General features: G+C 41.7%; 1 protein-coding gene and 1 pseudogene across 1 annotated transcript; both read right to left on the bottom strand.

Annotated features, from left to right (window-relative positions):
• Positions 1 to 5,386: 5,386 nt before the first annotated feature.
• Positions 5,387 to 9,572, bottom strand: vgll4l (vestigial like 4 like). The gene is made up of 5 exons (XM_003445620.5): positions 9,053 to 9,572; positions 7,298 to 7,421; positions 6,946 to 7,183; positions 6,327 to 6,399; positions 5,387 to 6,174 (listed from the first exon to the last, which is right to left on the bottom strand). The coding sequence occupies exons 1-5, from the start codon at positions 9,117 to 9,119 to the stop codon at positions 5,873 to 5,875; spliced, it is 804 nt and encodes a 267-aa protein (XP_003445668.1). The 5' UTR covers positions 9,120 to 9,572; the 3' UTR covers positions 5,387 to 5,872.
• Positions 9,573 to 9,607: 35 nt separating this feature from the next.
• Positions 9,608 to 13,624, bottom strand: LOC109204408 (piggyBac transposable element-derived protein 3-like; annotated as a pseudogene).
• Between the last annotated feature and the right edge of the window lie 2,981 nt (positions 13,625 to 16,605).

The raw sequence follows: 16,605 nt of genomic DNA, 5'->3' as shown, positions 1-16,605 counted from the left end.
ATGTTTGGCCTTAATAATGTCTTTGAACTTTTCTTTCTCCAGCATGGAATGATTGTACATCTTTAATGAATTTAAAAAACAAGAACTGGGTGCACGAGTTTGAATTTATTTTGTATTTACTCAAATATATACAGTTAAGCCCATAATTATTCATACCCCTGCCGAATTTTGACTTAAAGTTACTTTTGTTCAACAAGCAAGTTCTTTTTTGAGCAGAAATGACACAGGTGTCTCCCCAAAGATAATAAGACGATGTACAAGAGGCATCATTGTGGAAAAAAATATTTCTCAGGTTTTATTTATATTTTAGCAAAAAGTATCATGTCCAGAATTATTCATACCCTTCTCAATAATCAATAGAAAAAAGCCTTTATTGGCTATTACAGCAATCAAACGCTTCCTATAATTGCAGACCAGCTTTTTGCTTGTCTCCACAGGCATTTTTGCCCATTCATCTTTAGCAATGAGCTCCAAATCTTTCAGGTTGGAGGGTCTTCTTGCCATCACCCTGATCTTTAGCTCCCTCCACAGATTCTCAATTGGATTGAAGTCAGGACTCTGGCTAGGCCACTGCAAAACGTTAATGTTGTTGTCTGCTAACCATTTCTTCACCACGTTTGCTGTATGTTTTGGGTCATTGTCGTGCTAAAATGTCCACGGGTTCCCAAGGCCAAGTTTTTCTGCAGACTGCCTGATGTTGTTGTTGAGAATCTTCATGTATTGCTCTTTTTTCATGGTGCTGTTTACTGTGATTAGGTTCCATGGTCCATTGGCTAAAAAACACCCCCAAAGCATTAGGTTCCCACCACCATGTTTGACAGTGGGGATGGTGTTCTTTGGGTTGAAGGCTTCTCCATTTTTTATGCCAAATGAAGGCAACATCATTGTGACCAAATAATTCAATTTTTGTTTCATCTGACCATAACACTGAAGACCAGAAATCTTCTTCTTTGTCCAGATGAGCATTTGCAAAGGCCAAATGAGCTTTTGCATGCCTTAGAAGTGCCTGGAGAAGTGGCGTTTTCCTTGGTCTGCATCCGTGGAACCCAACAGTGTCCGTTGGACTGTCTGCCTTGAGACATTGCCACCAGCAGAGCCCAGATTCACCAGAATGGCCTTGGTGGTGATCCTTGGATTCTTTTTCACCTCTCTCACTATCCTCCTGGCCAGCACAGGTTTCACTTTTGGCTTCCGACAACATCCTCTGAGATTTTCCACAGTGCGGAACATCTTGTATTTTTTAATAATACTTTGCACTGTAGCCACTAGAACTTGAAAACATTTGGATATTGCCTTGTAGCCCATTCCTCACTTGTGAGCAGCCACAATGCGCAGCTGCAGGTCCTCACTGAGTTCCTTTGTCTTAGCCATGAATGTCCACAGACCACCTGCAGAGAGCTGCTGTTTTTCACCTGTTGAGTTGATCAAAACAGCTATTCCCAATTAATCAGGGTAATTAGGATGCTTTAGAACAGCTTTGACTATTTGGAATGGTATGGAACTTTGGATTTTCCCAGAGACTGTGACAGTTTGTAAAGGGTATGAATAATTCTGGACATGATACTTTTTGCTCAAATGTAAATAAAAGCTGAGAAATATTTTTTTCCACAATGATGCGTCTTGTACATCATCTTATTGTCTTTTGTGAGACGCCTGTGTCATTTCCAGTCACAAAATAACTTGCTAGTTGAATAAAAGTAACTTTAAGTCAAAATTTGCCAGGGGTATGAATAATTATGGGCTTAACTGTACATACGTTCACTTAACTCTTTTAATAAGTGATGCTGAAGGTTGTAGATTGTCTTTTAACTCAACAGGACCAAGGCTTATTAACTTCTCATCAGTGACCGTGATTGACGTCAACTGGTAGCTTCTCTTTGCTAGCATAAATTATTTGATTGACAGCACTCATTGGATTGACCAGTCCTCAGAACAATGGTATAGTCCAAGGAGCTCAGTGAAGCTCTAAGGAGAATTGCAGATTTACACAAGTTGGGAAGCTCTCTGGGAGTTATTTCTAAACAACCGCTGATTCACGGATCATCAGTTCAAACAACTGAACGGGAGAACAAGTTATTCGGGCGTGTCAACGCTTTGCCAAAGTCAGGAAGAAGCCCCAAACTGTCACCCTCAGGTGAGAGGAAATTGGTTAGAATGTTCAGGAACCACCAAGGCTCAAGCCTACCATGAACTGGTTTTACATGGACCAACAAATACCAAGAAAGAAGCCAATGCTCCAAAACTGGCATTTTTAAGCTCGACTGAAATCTGCAGCTGCCCACATGGACAAGCCAAATGTCTTCAGGAGAACGTTTTATGGTCAGATGAGACGAAGATTGAGCTATCTGTCCACCCTGATGAAAGGTACGTTTGGAGGAGTAAAGGTGAGGCCTTCAAACCTAAGAACACTGTACCAACTATATAGTGGTCGTGGCATCATGCTCTGGGGCTGTTTTGCTGCCACTGGTACTAGTACATTGCACAAAGTGGGTGGGATGATGATGAAGCAGGACTACCTCCCAATTCCTCTACTTCTTTGCACACATGCTAGATGGTTGGACACAGATCAACAAGACAATGATCCCAAACACACATCAAAACTGGTTTTCGGCTGGATAAAACAGGCTAAGTTTAAGCTTCTGGAATGGCCTTCCCAAGCCCCGACCTCAAGACTGTGCTTAAAGGTGCCAGGAAACCAGCAAGTTTAAACGAACACTACCAGTTCTGCCGAGAAGGGTTGTCAAATATCCAACCAGAATCATGCCAGAAGATTGTCGATGGCTACCACAAGCATCTGGTCGAGGTGCATGTGTGTATATACTGTGTATGTATATGTTCGAGCCTGTATCCATTTGAGCATTTGTAAACTGAACACAGCTCTATATATGTGTTTTTAGTATTTTACACTATTATATTTTACCCACACTAGCCTAAACACTTCCACACCCCTACAGTCATCACACATTACCAAAAGCAAAAAAAAAAAAAATCAGATTGAGAAACACAGCAGCTTTAATCGGCTACAGTCACAGATGAATATCTGTTATCCACCCACAACATAGATGATTCATTTTTCTGTGACTGTTTCTGTGGCTACTTTACATGTAAATGATGCCCATGTGGTGTTCGTCTACATTATTCCTTTAATATCAGACGCACTACATAACAAGAGCATTTGCAAGGTTTTCCAATCATATTTACTTGCTATATCCCTTCACTAACACACCACTGATTGTGCCTTTTATGTGTTATATTTAACATTTGTTTAATGTTTATTCATTTCTTTTATTCATTAAATTTTGATGTTCACAGAGGTTTATTGTCTAACAGAATATTAAAGATTAGATCGCACATAATGCGCCGTATAAACAGCAATTCCAGAAAAACTGGGGATGAGCACAGAGCTGCGTTAAAGGGCTTCTTTCTTATCATATTCACTTGCAGCCGCGAACGATGCTGCCAGTCAGGGATTGCGAGCGTAAATCCAAATGATCTGTATTTAAACAATTATCCGAGATAACTATCTTTTTTGTCATTTAAATACATAGCTCGAAGACGAACTCTGAAAAATGAACCGAGCACAAAGCCGCAGCACAGAGATGCAATCTTTCCAGGCAATCATCTTCTCATCAGATTAGTACTTAGAATTGAAACTGTTTAGAAAAAGACTCTCAATTTGTTGACAGAGACCTAACTTTTGACAAACCAGAGAAATTAAGGAACTTTCCCAGAAAGGTTAGTCAATCTCCTGTATAGTGAGGCATACTTAATTACTATTGCCATGAGTTAAATGGTGTTTTCTGTCATGTTTGAGGTATTTAGGATTGTAATTACCAGCCCCTGTTGCCTCACACAACAATGTGCATTTTGTTTTGCAGCAGCATGAGAAGCCCTTCTCTTGACATTCTCATGGCAGGTTGATCTATATAATTTATATCTGTGAGCCACTTTCAGCTTAGCTGTGCTGAACTGCGGTGGTTGATAGATGAGACATGTTAATATTTTACCCTGGTTAAACAGAGTGTATGTGTAATCCAAAGTATGACTTTATCTGGTGCAATAATATTAACTAATGTGGCCGACTCACAGATTCATTTAGCAGTGAATATCACACCCAGTTTTTTTTCTTTTAGACAGATTACTTCCTCCTACCGTGTAAAACATTCAATGAAAAGTAAACACTCACTCACGCTGCATTGTCAGAGCATATGAGAGCACATGTGAAGTGGATTATTAATGAAGAGGGATGTTCAGTCGCCTCCTAGTGATAAACTGGGCAAAGCATTATCCTCTTCCTTAAGTTTCTTAAGGTCCCCCCATCAAAAGGTTTAACACCAGAGCTCTGCTTTTGCTTATTTGACTCGTCCATAATGCAACAAGAGACCATTTGTCATTGACAAAGTCGGCCGTATATGGGTAACCCGAGGGCCTCTAGGTGGCATTCCTGTCCGTGTTCAGGTTACGCGGGCTGATGAGTGGAAATACCAGTTTGTGTCTTAAGGAAGAAAATTAATAATCAGCAGTTTGGTCACTGTTTGCTGCTGTATGCATGCACTCCCTCCACAGTCTGTTAGGTGCAAACTTCACGTCATCGTTTGGTGGATTTCAGGTTTTTGCGCAGATCTTTAAACTAAAGCCACATAAGCGAGTAAAGCCAACGTTTAATACTTAGCTTTAGTTGCTTTAAAGTAGGAGGATTTTCAGTTTGCTCTTTCAACTTACCCCTGATTTAAAGCTTTCTCCCCTATGTGTTCAGCTTTTCATGACAGTTGGGTTAATCCCCACTTCTTTTCAGCTAGTTCAACGCTGTAATTTTTTGTTGTTGTTATGTTTCCTTTTACATTTAAAATTAGGCAAGATAGGACATGCAAATCAGTAACTGAAGAGTGTGGCTGGTTCTCATGCTCAGGCCTATGTTAGCCCAACCCTTTCTTCCACTCTTCCCTCCCTCCTATCCCTTGCCAAACAGGATCTGTAGGATCTTACACAGTCATTTTCTCAGGAGACAGGAATGTCAAAGCACAAGCTTTGTGCCTGCTGGAACTTGCTCCCTACATTCTCTAGAACTTACAGGAAAAAGTACAGAATGAGTTGCCCGTACATCCATTTAATTTCCACTCCTGTGTGTGTGGCATCAACCCCTAGTGTAAAACGCAGTGCCGGATGTGTTCTAGACACACATTGACTCACTACTGAAATGAGGTTGTCTGGTATGCCACCCTGCCCTATCTTAACAAGGTGTCCTTGGATTCACGTCACTTTAGTTTGAAAGGAGATTTGTTTCATTTTACAACATTTTCATTTCAACGTCCCATTTTCTGGAGACATTTGTTGTCCAGACCATTCACACTCAGGGAACAAACACACAAAAATGATTTATGAGATATGAATTTTAGGTCTTTTTAATTGTCTGGTTTGTGTACAGTTTAAAAGCACATTTTACAGCAGATAGGCTAGTCACTTAGACTGTAAGGCACCCAGGGGTATCGATTATAAATATAATACAGTGAAACTGGCATTCAGAGAAATGACACATTTACAAAAAGAAATGTAAAGGATTTTTTTCCCCAATCATCCCACATCACCATCTACATTATCTCAGCTTTTCAAATGCTATCAAGCAAGCGGAGGATAGAAATGTAACAAAACATGTCGATGTCCCAAATAATGCTACATTTGTTTGTGTTGCTGTATTAAGCTTGTAGAGGCGGAGATCCAAATTGACAGCACTCCTGCATCTGTAAGCTCGCTCTGTCAACTCCTGCACTGGCATTTGCAGCCAGACAGACAGCAGAGCCGTCGCAGAGTGGCAGTGAAATGTTAAAAGTCTCAAAGAGTCCAGTTTCCACCAGGATCAGATGCTGTTTCTACTTTAATTGACAGACCAGTGGCTGGGCGTTAGCACTGAGCTGCTTGTGGACTCTTTGCGGCACAGATTTGGGCTGTGGCTGTAGGTGGGGGAGTGAGTGACACTTGGACTGCTGGGCGGTGTGGAAGAACAGGAGGAAGACTTGGATTTAATCTGTAGCCACTTGTCTCCCAAAGCCTTGGCAAAGTGGTCGTCGACGGACACGCTGATGGAGAGCTGCCGGGACTGAGCTTTCTGGTAGTGAACACCCAAGCTCCTCTGGAAATGCTCCTCGAGGACGTTATCATAGTTGTCTTTGGGAACCACTGCAATATAGAAGATGAATGGCAAACCTTTACATACACACCTAAGTGAGTCAGTAAAATTGCGTGATATGGCTGCGCTATGATGCACGTGTGATGACTAGGGAGTGACCTTCTGGGTAAATGAGCTCATTCCAAGTGAGTGTGAGACTGACCTGATGAGTGGCCCACGGATCTTGAAGAGGGGTTTCGTAACGAGGAGGCGCAAGTGATCACAGAGGGACGTATCTGGGGAAAGAAAAAAGAAATGGGTCAGTAATTAGACTCAAAGTAATTAGACTTGAAGCACAGGTTGTAACCCTGTTTTTAAGCTTTCGTTTCATTCCATAAACTTTGTGTTTTTGTTTTGACTTTGGCTAAACCTGACTGTGCACTCGCTCTTCAACTGCAACAGTTTAAATTGAAAACAACACGATCTGAAAACCGATTAAACTGGTTGGGTTTGCGCGTGAAAGTCAGCTCCCTCCCAGTGTGGTGGCATAAACAGGTCAGGGAGAAAGCAGTCTGTTTGGTCTTGTTGATGGCATTCCTCCCTCCATTACTCACATTTTCTTCCCGAATCCGGCTGGATTGCATAGCTCAGGCAAGCTTAGGCTTGCAGACACACTTAGAAGCAGAATGCTTGTGCAGCTGGATTCACTGACTACAGATAATGGACCCCTGTGGTTGGTGGCCTGAAGCTATGCTGAGGCTATACAGTAGGGTAATCAGTATGGCCACAAGTTATGACCCCTCCTAAATACCCTGTGTTCTAGACAGGCTTTGCTGAATTACCTGGATTTGACTGGAAGAGGTGCCTTTATTCTTTTCCTCTGCGCTTTCAGTTTCTTTTCTGGGTTTCTTGATGAGGGCAAGGGGTTCATCCATGACTGGTGTGTAGTACACATGGGTGGGCAGAGGGCTGGTGGGGCTGGGTGTTGGACTCAGGGTTTGTGTTGGACTCTGCTGGCTGCTGATCGCTGCTGGGGCTGCTCTCTGGGCCAGCCTGCTTCGGCTCATCGCTCGCTCTCGTCTGAAAAGATTATTTGAAAGAGTTTCAGACCCTCGTTGCTGACAGAATTTGCATTTAATAAGTTGAATCTATAAAAAGAAAATCTTCCTAGGAAAGTTAAACAGCTCAACCAACCTTTCCTCCAAAGTCAGACCTCTCTCGTGGCTGCGCTTGCGTTTGATTGGATACACCGTTTGGGTTCGAGCCCGGTCGTGTGTCATATGTCTGTATCTGTCTTCGCTTCTGAGATGAGGCTGACCTGCAAAACAAAATTAAAATGCCGGATTAGAAGAAGCACGCAGACTTTCAAAGAAACACGAGCCCATCAGAGGTGACTGCAGTCCCTTTGCCAACGCCGATCCTACGTCAGATCACTGACCGTATATTGTGACGCTTGTGATCGTATCTAACTGGCAATGATGTGAAGCAGTGATGACTAACTGCTTGTTTTGATCCATGACATCAACTTGCACGACTGCTTTTCGTGGGAAAGCGTTTTTTTTTTTTTGTCACCGTTAATCGTAAACTCCGTTAAGCTGTAGAACTCGATTTACCTGATCAGTGAGGGTTACAACACTTCACAGCTGATTCAATGCTAACGGTAAATGTTGTTTTTCTACATATTGGCATTCAGCCCAGTCACACGCGAAAGAGCCCCAACAGCTTTTTTTTCCCCGTTTGGATGGAGTGCAAAAACATCAAACTGCTCTCCGTGTCTGAGGACCCCGATTTGGGCGTTAACCATTTGTGAAAAGGCCATCAAGGCGAAACACGTACACATCCTGGATCTTTGCAATTACACAAGTCGAAACACATCGACAGGCAGCTGCTGATGTCAGTGGCTTGTTCAATCAGAGGAGTTTAAAGCATGTCTACAGTGCAGAATAGACGCACTAAACGGGCTGGATGTCTCGGTCTTTTGCAGGTTTATCACCCATCAAATGTCAACCAAAGCCACACGGGGGGGCGTATGTTTGGGCAAATCAGCCTGCAGTCACATCCCCAGGCTGATGTGTAATGCATGCAGCCAAAACACAAGCACTGTTTGAAAATTGAATGGCAGCACAATTGCACTGTATGTTCAGTTAACACTTGGAAATCCACACTGACGGGATGGCAGCAGTGCTAAACTGTATTCAAATCAGCCACTGGATGTATTTAAAGAAACAATAGTCTGTGGTACCACACTGAATTGAGACAGTCTGTTTATATCGGTTTTGCATTCCTAGAGAAAAACAAAACAGCCTTCACGCCCACACTGCTCACTCCAGTTCACATTTCCTAACATCTAAACTCTCCAATAGCACATGTGAGCTATTCCTTCACACAGAGTGCCTTTGTGGAGGGGGGTAGGTATAACCACACCTATGCTGATTTTCTAATGCCTCGGGCATGGTTATTTCTTCCTTATTAGCAGAGGGAAAATGCTTCCTGACCTTTTGGTTCACTGCATTTAAATCTGATTTTATTGTTACCCAACAGAAACGCATGGTTTAGAAAATCTCAGTTAAAGCCTCAGGTGAGTATTTACGGAGGAGTCCCATATTCTGTATGTAAGATTCAGTGTATTAAATATATTAACCGAAAAAGCCAAACGTGGTATAGCAGCACATACACTTGATTGTTTACTTATCGCTGTCATTTGATTGTCACCGTATCTGATTCTTTCTGCCTGACTTCACCTAAATATCACAGACAGACTAAATGCCACTTAATTAAGACAGATGTTGTATGTAGTTCATATCATATTGAGAAATACATATTAAATACACATACAAATAAGTAAATGATATGGCACAACCACAGCAGAGATTTAATTCCACAGATCCAAGTATCCACTGTCATCAAGAAACATGAGGAAATCTTTAAAAAGGCGCAAACCGAGCTTACCTTCTAAAATGTAGACCTTGAAGCCACTGCTCATCCGAGTTATGTATTGGAAGTTAGCCACAGCCATTGCTCCTTATCTTTGTGTTGCTGAGCCCAAATACAGAGGAACACCTTGACTGCTGGACTTAACAGGACACAAAGAGCCTCAGTTATAGACTGTATTAGAAAGGTAATGAGACGCTGGGTCTGAGCGCCGTCAGGTAAAGTATCAGGTGAGCGCGGACAGACCTGTGACTCATTTCCTGCCTTTCCATTGGCTGCTGCCCGGGCCAATGAAAAGCCCCGGTTCACTCATTATTATTACTGTACAGTAGGGAATGTACCTGCAGTTAGGCCCATCGCTAAAGTAGAAAAAAGGCGCTAAATGTCACAGTATACTAGACTTTACTCTGATTAGAGAACTGTTTGCTTTACTCAACACTTTCTCTTATAGAAGAAGTTCCAACCTGAAAAAAAACAAAAACAAAAAAACCCCCGTCATCAATTATTTTCTTTCAGTTCCTTGTAGAGTGTGCCTGCGGGTTTCCCCATACATGGAATCAACACCTGTCCCCCTCCCACCTCCCTCCTAATCTGCAATCTCACCAAACTGCATTTTTCCGAGTGCTTAGCCCACCGGAGCTCCAGTCATTCTTCTGACCTGCCCATACACGCATGCAGCTGTACTCTGAGCCTGCCTCACCAGTAATCCGAGGGCTTTTGTTGATGGCCAGACAAAGACTCCCTAAGTACTGAAAATGCTGCTGCTGCCATGAGAAAAAAAAAAATCTTCTGAGAGTGTAATGCGAGTCTGACGACATGTAGAAGGCCTCGGAGGCAGCTCACTTAGATACGTGACATTAGTTCTAATGAAAAGGGGGAAAAATCCTTATTAAGGTCATTGTTTTAAGGTGTATCTGTAAAAAATTATTGAGAAATACTATTTTGTGCTGTCTGGACTTTGCTGATATACAAGTAGGAGATTTCTACTTGTGAGTTTTACCCTAACAGGTTGGTGAATTTTGTTTAACGTGATAAAAAGCTACTCTTTTAGAAGTCCCACTGTTCATACGTGCATGGAAAATATTAGGTTTAATTTAAGCTCAACAGTGCCCCCTTATGTCGTACAAAGCAATAGCACGGTCAGGGGTAGGAAAATAACTTGTGGGGGGAAAATGCAGTTTAACGTTTTAAAAATGAAATGAATGTGGTTATAAATCTGTAAGTGGCCAGGCAAGTTGTAGAAGTTCTAGTTTTGCGGTGACTGTCCACATATAAATCTGTGCATCGCTGGCAGTCAGGGGATTTTGGCTTGCTGTACCAACAAAAACTTGCTCTACAATTTCAGTACAGCCACAAAGAATCTGGGCTTAGTTTTATACTTAACAGAAATTAAATACTGTTACTAGTTTTGATTCTATAAAGATGATAAAGGGCTCCACACTCTTAATCAGCTGATAACACATAGTCACTGGGGTAATGTAATGCTTACACATCAGAAACGGGAATTGCTCAAGAGGATCTTCTAGGAAGTACACTACTGTGTAAAAGTCTTGAGTCACCCCTCATTTCTTTATATTTTGCTAGGGAAACAAGATTTATTGCTATATGTAAACATACAGTATAAAGAACAAAAACACATTTTGTACATTTCTAACCCTCTGGGTTTGTTCAAAATGACTAACCTTTCAGCTTGTTCGTGGCCAAAAGCTGGCCACCAACAGATTAGGTCTGTAATTTTTATTATTTTTCTGGGTTTTTTGCCATTTTTTCTGCATGACGTTTTTAACTAACATCAGTTCTTTCCATAAATATAAAATAGTTATTACTTTTTACATTTTTAACCCTTTAAACACCAGTTTTTTTGCACACTGCACCAGTTGGAAGACAACCTCAAAACTCACAATTTCATATATCTGCAGTGCTACTCAAATTTCTTATATTATAAATAGTAGAGTCTGGGACATGTAATTGATTCACATCAACATTCATTATTATGCATTGTTATTTTTGTGCAGGGAGAGCAAAAACTCCCTCTCAGCTTGTTCGTGGCCAAAAATGGCCACCCCTTGTTTACGTTTACAAAATGCTATAAAAGTAATATATATTCATTTTTTCCCCACTTTTATTGACTTGATTTTTTAAATTGGCATCAGGGCTGTTCATGAAAATCTAAATTTCATTAAAATTCAGAATTTTAACCCTTTAAATACCAGTTAGATCATATAATCCTAAGAACTCATAAATGGAGAAAATCATAAAATCCCAATTTTTTTCCAAATAATACATGCAACCTAATTTATTTTCTAACCATCATGGCAGCTACATGCATCTCAATAATTAATAATATCAATTATTTTTATGCAACATTTTTTTTTGTGCAGTGACAGAAAAACAGAAAAACTCCCTCTCAGCTTGTTCGTGGTCAAAAATGACCACCTCATGTTTATGTTCACAAAATGCTATAAAATTAATATATATTAAAACATTTTTCTACTTAGACCAACTTGATTTTTTAAATGAAAACCAGTCCTAGTCATGAAAACCAAAATATAATTCAAATTCAGAAATTATACTCTTTGAATACCAGTCAGATTACATATTACTACTATGTTTTTTGGAGGAAAATAGCGATAAAGTTCCAATTTTTTCAGCATTTGAATGATGAAACCTAATATTTTTTAAAATCATCATTGCAGGTCAGTGCCAGTAACCAAAATAATAATTATTAATATTAATATTTTGTATTATTCCCGTGAGTAATGACCATCAAAAAAGAAAGTCCCACTTTGTTAGTTATGCCAAAAATGGCCTTTTATTGCTTGTTTGTACAAAATACATGCTCTTTCTGTGTCTGTGTGTGTGTGTGTGTGTGTCTGTCTGTGTCTGTGTGTGTATATGTGTGTGCGCTCAGGGACAGCAGGACATGCAAACCACAGCAGAGTGATCTATGCAGACACCCTTTCCACAGCTGGAGCAAATGGTTGCCGTTCTTCTTCTGTTGGTACACAGTTCGCACCTTTTCCTCATTTTGCTGATGGGCTGTGGGTCATACTCTGATTCAGACTGCTGTATCTCAGCAACAATAGCAGCAGCGGCTGTTGAGCGTGGGGCACAAGGCCGTCTTGCATTTGCTGGAGTCACCAGCCTGTGGCCCAGCTCCTCCAGGAACACCCTTCATTGGTAGGTCTTGGTGGACTCCCACTCAGGATGCACTGCTTTCCACAGGACAAAGGCGTTGTATGCTGAGACATCCAGAAGATTGTAGAAGAGAGCCAGTGGCCAGCGACTGGTTTTCCTCTGACAACTGTAGGTGCCAACAACCTTGTCTAGGTTATCCACCCCACCTTTGCACCTATTGTAGTCAAGGATTGCCGCTGGCTTCTTCTTTTCCCCATCACTGACTGCTGGTTCCCTATGCTTCGTGCTCAAAAGAAGCACATTCTTCCCTCGCTTGGGCATGTAGGAGACTGCCATGGTTGTTTTGGTGAAGGCAAAGAGAGATGAAAGAATCTTCCTCTGTCGCAGCTGAACAAGCTGGGGAGGGAGCTCTGGTTTGTTTCTCCTGATTGTGCCAACCAGAGCTAGTTTTCTTCTGAGGAGCTCCTCTGCCAAGCTGAATGAAGTAAAGAAGTTGTCACATGTGACAGTGTGTCCTTGGAGCCCCTCTGTCAGTTGTAGCACAACTCTCATTCCCTGATTAACTTCCCGGGAACTGCCAGGTGATTTTCCTGTGTAAATCTCCATCTTCCAGGCATAGGAGGTTGCCACATCACAGGTCACCCAGATTTTAATGCCATATTTTGTAGGCTTGTTGGGCATATACTGTCGAAATCCACACCGACCTTTGAATGCAACCAGCTGCTCATCGACACACACATCAACTCCTGGATTGAACAACAGGGGGAGACGAGCAACCCACTTTTCCCACAGGATGCGAAATGCAGCAAGCTTATCGTTTCTGAAACGTCCTGGGAGGGTGAGCTTGTCATCAAAGCGGATGTTAGCACTGATCTGGGAATAGCGATAGTGGGGCATTGTAGCACGAAATATTGCCCGTCCGGTCTTGTCAGCCCACAAACCATGCGTTGCTTCATGCCTTGAGGGGTAGATGCCAGCTAGAATCAAAATTCCAATGTAGGCTCTCATCTCCACTTCATCCACATCCCTCCAATCCTCACACTTTCGCCTCCCATGCAGGTTTGTGTGGGTGCACAGCAGCTGAATGATCTCTTCTGTCACAAACAGGTCAAATGCAGACCTCAGGGTGCTAATGCGGGCAACTGCATACAGGGTGGGCCCTGGAGTGATACCAGTGGGTACTGGATTGTAGTGCAGGGTCTCCTCAGCAGTGGGAAACCACTTAATTTTCCCAGAACGAGACATCCACTCAGCCACCGGCTCCTCGGCCTCTGCCACTTCTCCTACCTTCTCTGCCATCAGCCTCGACTGCTGTCTCTGTATCATCCTCATTTGCTGAAGAAGAGGAATCAGGCACTGGATGGTAATCCTCATCACTGGTAGTGATGCTGTCATTCTCTGAGGAGACTGAAGAAGATGCCTCTTCTTCAGATGCAGAGGATTTCTCGTCATCTTCGCTTTCTGAGCGCATTACATAGTCAAGTGCTTGAAGCAGTGAATATGACCGTCTTGCCATCTTGCCAGAGCAAAAATGATCTTGCAGCTGTTGGGGTTATTTATAGCTTTACCAATGACTGCCCCTGTATAAACCCCAGGACAGAATTACAAACAGTGCCAGTTTGTTGTTGTTTATGCTACAGCTGCAGCTTTGAACTTTGCAAAGTGTCCTGTGAGTTCTTTCTCTTTTTTTTGTTGGGAGAGTAGATATTTGGGTGTGCATTTTTTTAATGAAAAGAACAAAGCTAGAGGTGCTTTCATCATGAACATCAAAGCCAAAATTCCCCAGGATGCTCAAAGCTCAATAGCCTGCATCAAGAGACATTCACATTAACTTGGATGTATGGCAAGATAATTTATTTTTCTCTCTTGCAAATGTATAGTTGTGCTGCAATTTCACACTGGCACTTTCTTTCATGCACAAACACAAACCTTTATCTAACATCTTAACCCTTGTATGGTGTTCGGGTCTGTGAGACCCATGCCATTTAGAGGCCGTTGCCCCTTTAGGCAGTATATACCATCAAAACCTGCAAAATATGGTATAAGGATATGTACACTTGATTAGAACTGATTTTATTTTTTTTATAACATTTTATTGACAAACAACGAGAAGCACATTAATTCATAAATGTGATCGAACAAAGGTAAAAGGAAAAAATTAACCATGTTTGCTGTTCACATGGCTCGTAATTGGGATAAAGTAAACATCTGTTGAGTAATTTAACATAAAATTGTTTGATAGTGTTAATTGGAAAGTCAAAACTCTAGCGGGTCCACCAGACCCATGAACACTGGCTGAGTAACAAAAATACGAACACCATACAAGGGTTAAAGATCAAACCTGAATCAAAATTGTGTCATCCAAAGCTCTTCTTTGGATGTTTCTGCCTTTTGTTCTAATCTCTGTAGAGATGATCTCACACTCCTTCAATAATGTTGTCCAATTCATGACTGATGTGTTTTTCTATTCAAGTATGAATTTACTGTGCAGTGTGCTGGAGATCAGTGTCATGCTGACAAATGAAGCTGCTGCCAATCAGATAATTTCCAGATGGTGGATCCAGATCTAAATTTTCCTTCTTGTTCATATTTTCCTAAATTTTGACAAGATCTTTAACACTTCTGGCTGAAATGCAGCTTCAGACCACGACAGAGCCTCCACTGTGTTTTACAAATGGCTGTAGATACTTGCTTTACCTCTCTCCTGACCTCCTCTGAACATGTTGATGATGATTTGAACCAAACCTAAATTTTCTAAGTAAGACCTGTTAATTTTCAGTCCAGTTCTTGTGTAGTTTGGTGTACCGCAGCCTCCGCCCCCCCGTTTCCCTTCCTTAAGAACAACTTTTTGACAGCCACCCTTAAGCAGAGCGCATTTCTGATGAGGCTTCAGCAAACAGCAGAACGATCAACTGAAGTTCCAGATGTATGTCTCGGGACCTGCACCAGTTCTTTGCTGGGTTTTAAAGGAAGACTACTTAAAGCCATGACCTTTAAATGCCCATCTGCTGCAGATAGTAGTTTAGGCCTGTGACTTCTTTTTGTCCCCTGTTTGTTCAGTTTCCATCAGATTTTTTTAAGAGCACACAGCATACCATGTTCTCTCTTTTGGCATAAACACATTTGCAGAGAAAAACATAAAGGTAGGGCATTCATTAAGTTAGAAAGTAGCCTCATCACTTTGGGTAAAAGTTCAAATAATTATTTTCTGTTAGCCTAGCCAAACTTGCAATACTAATCTATGTTTTAATTCAGTGAGGAGACTCCACTCCACTGGTACCAGCTTGGTGACTACAAGCAAGAAAACACCAGAGGAAAACACCAATAAATAAATGACGCCGTCAATAACTATCATAAACCCCCTTCTATGATTGTATTCTTTAACCTTGACAGTGTCAAAGTCATCCAGGTGCAAATATATCCCGTTATTTAAGTAATGAAGAGGACCTTCGCTGCAACAGTGTCAGCAATACTACTTTTAAAAGTATAGAGAGATCATTTGCAGCACGTGGGATGGCTATAATACTGTGGAAAGCTCACTAATTAACAATAATCAATACCTTGGGATTTATCCATGATAAAGTAGCTGTGTGATACACACCTCAGAGCACAAAGAGCATTCCCCTTTCTGAGCATTCCCCTTTCTGAATAATCGAAAGTGTGTACTGATGGTTACCTGACAGATGCATTGCCTGGGCATGCCTTCATGGTGGGCAGGATAATGACAGAAAAAAGGGGCACAGAAAAAAGAAAGCAAGCTAGAGAGCGATTGCTTCTCTGGTTTGTGAACTAAAGTAATCGAGCTACTTTCTGTGAAATAACACAAATTCTAATGTAATAAAACTAAAAACCATCCACTGAAAAATAAATGTAAACTACTGATACATTAATTGGCAGTTCACTATTCCCAACTCTGAAGAGCGGAGCTAAATAGCGGTATTTTTGAATCATTTTACTAGCAAGCAATAGGCTATTTATTATCTCTAAAAGGCATTAATGATTTAGATAAGAAATGCACCCGGCTCTAGGCCTCTATCCGTGTCTCTGTAGTTTCCGCCATACGGTTCAGTTTCCATAGAGCAACCCATGGCTCCCAGGGGGGTGGGCTCCGAGTATCACTAACAGACGGCGCATCCCTCACTGTCTGTATTGACTCAGTTGAAAATCAAAAGTAACACCCTGTTTCAGCAGGCCTGACAACCCAGCAGTGGGTGTGCCACTGCTGCTTTATTGGAGCCAGCAGGATGCCCGAATGAAATCAACACCCAGAAGTATTGCAGCCAACAGCAGGATCATGTCCAACAGCGAGCGACGCCCCTGCTGCTCCGCTCTCATCAGCACCACCCTGATACCCCCATCATGGAGCTTGTCAAGTTACAAGAATACTGACGAGAACAATGCCGGAAGTTCAACAACGCTAATAAGACTCAACA

Source organism: Oreochromis niloticus, linkage group LG12 (assembly GCF_001858045.2).
Source record: "Oreochromis niloticus isolate F11D_XX linkage group LG12, O_niloticus_UMD_NMBU, whole genome shotgun sequence".
In the NCBI taxonomy this organism is placed as follows: Eukaryota; Metazoa; Chordata; class Actinopteri; order Cichliformes; family Cichlidae; genus Oreochromis; species Oreochromis niloticus.
The sequence above is the reverse complement of the archived record's forward strand: the minus strand, read 5'-3'. Positions and strand labels throughout refer to the sequence as shown.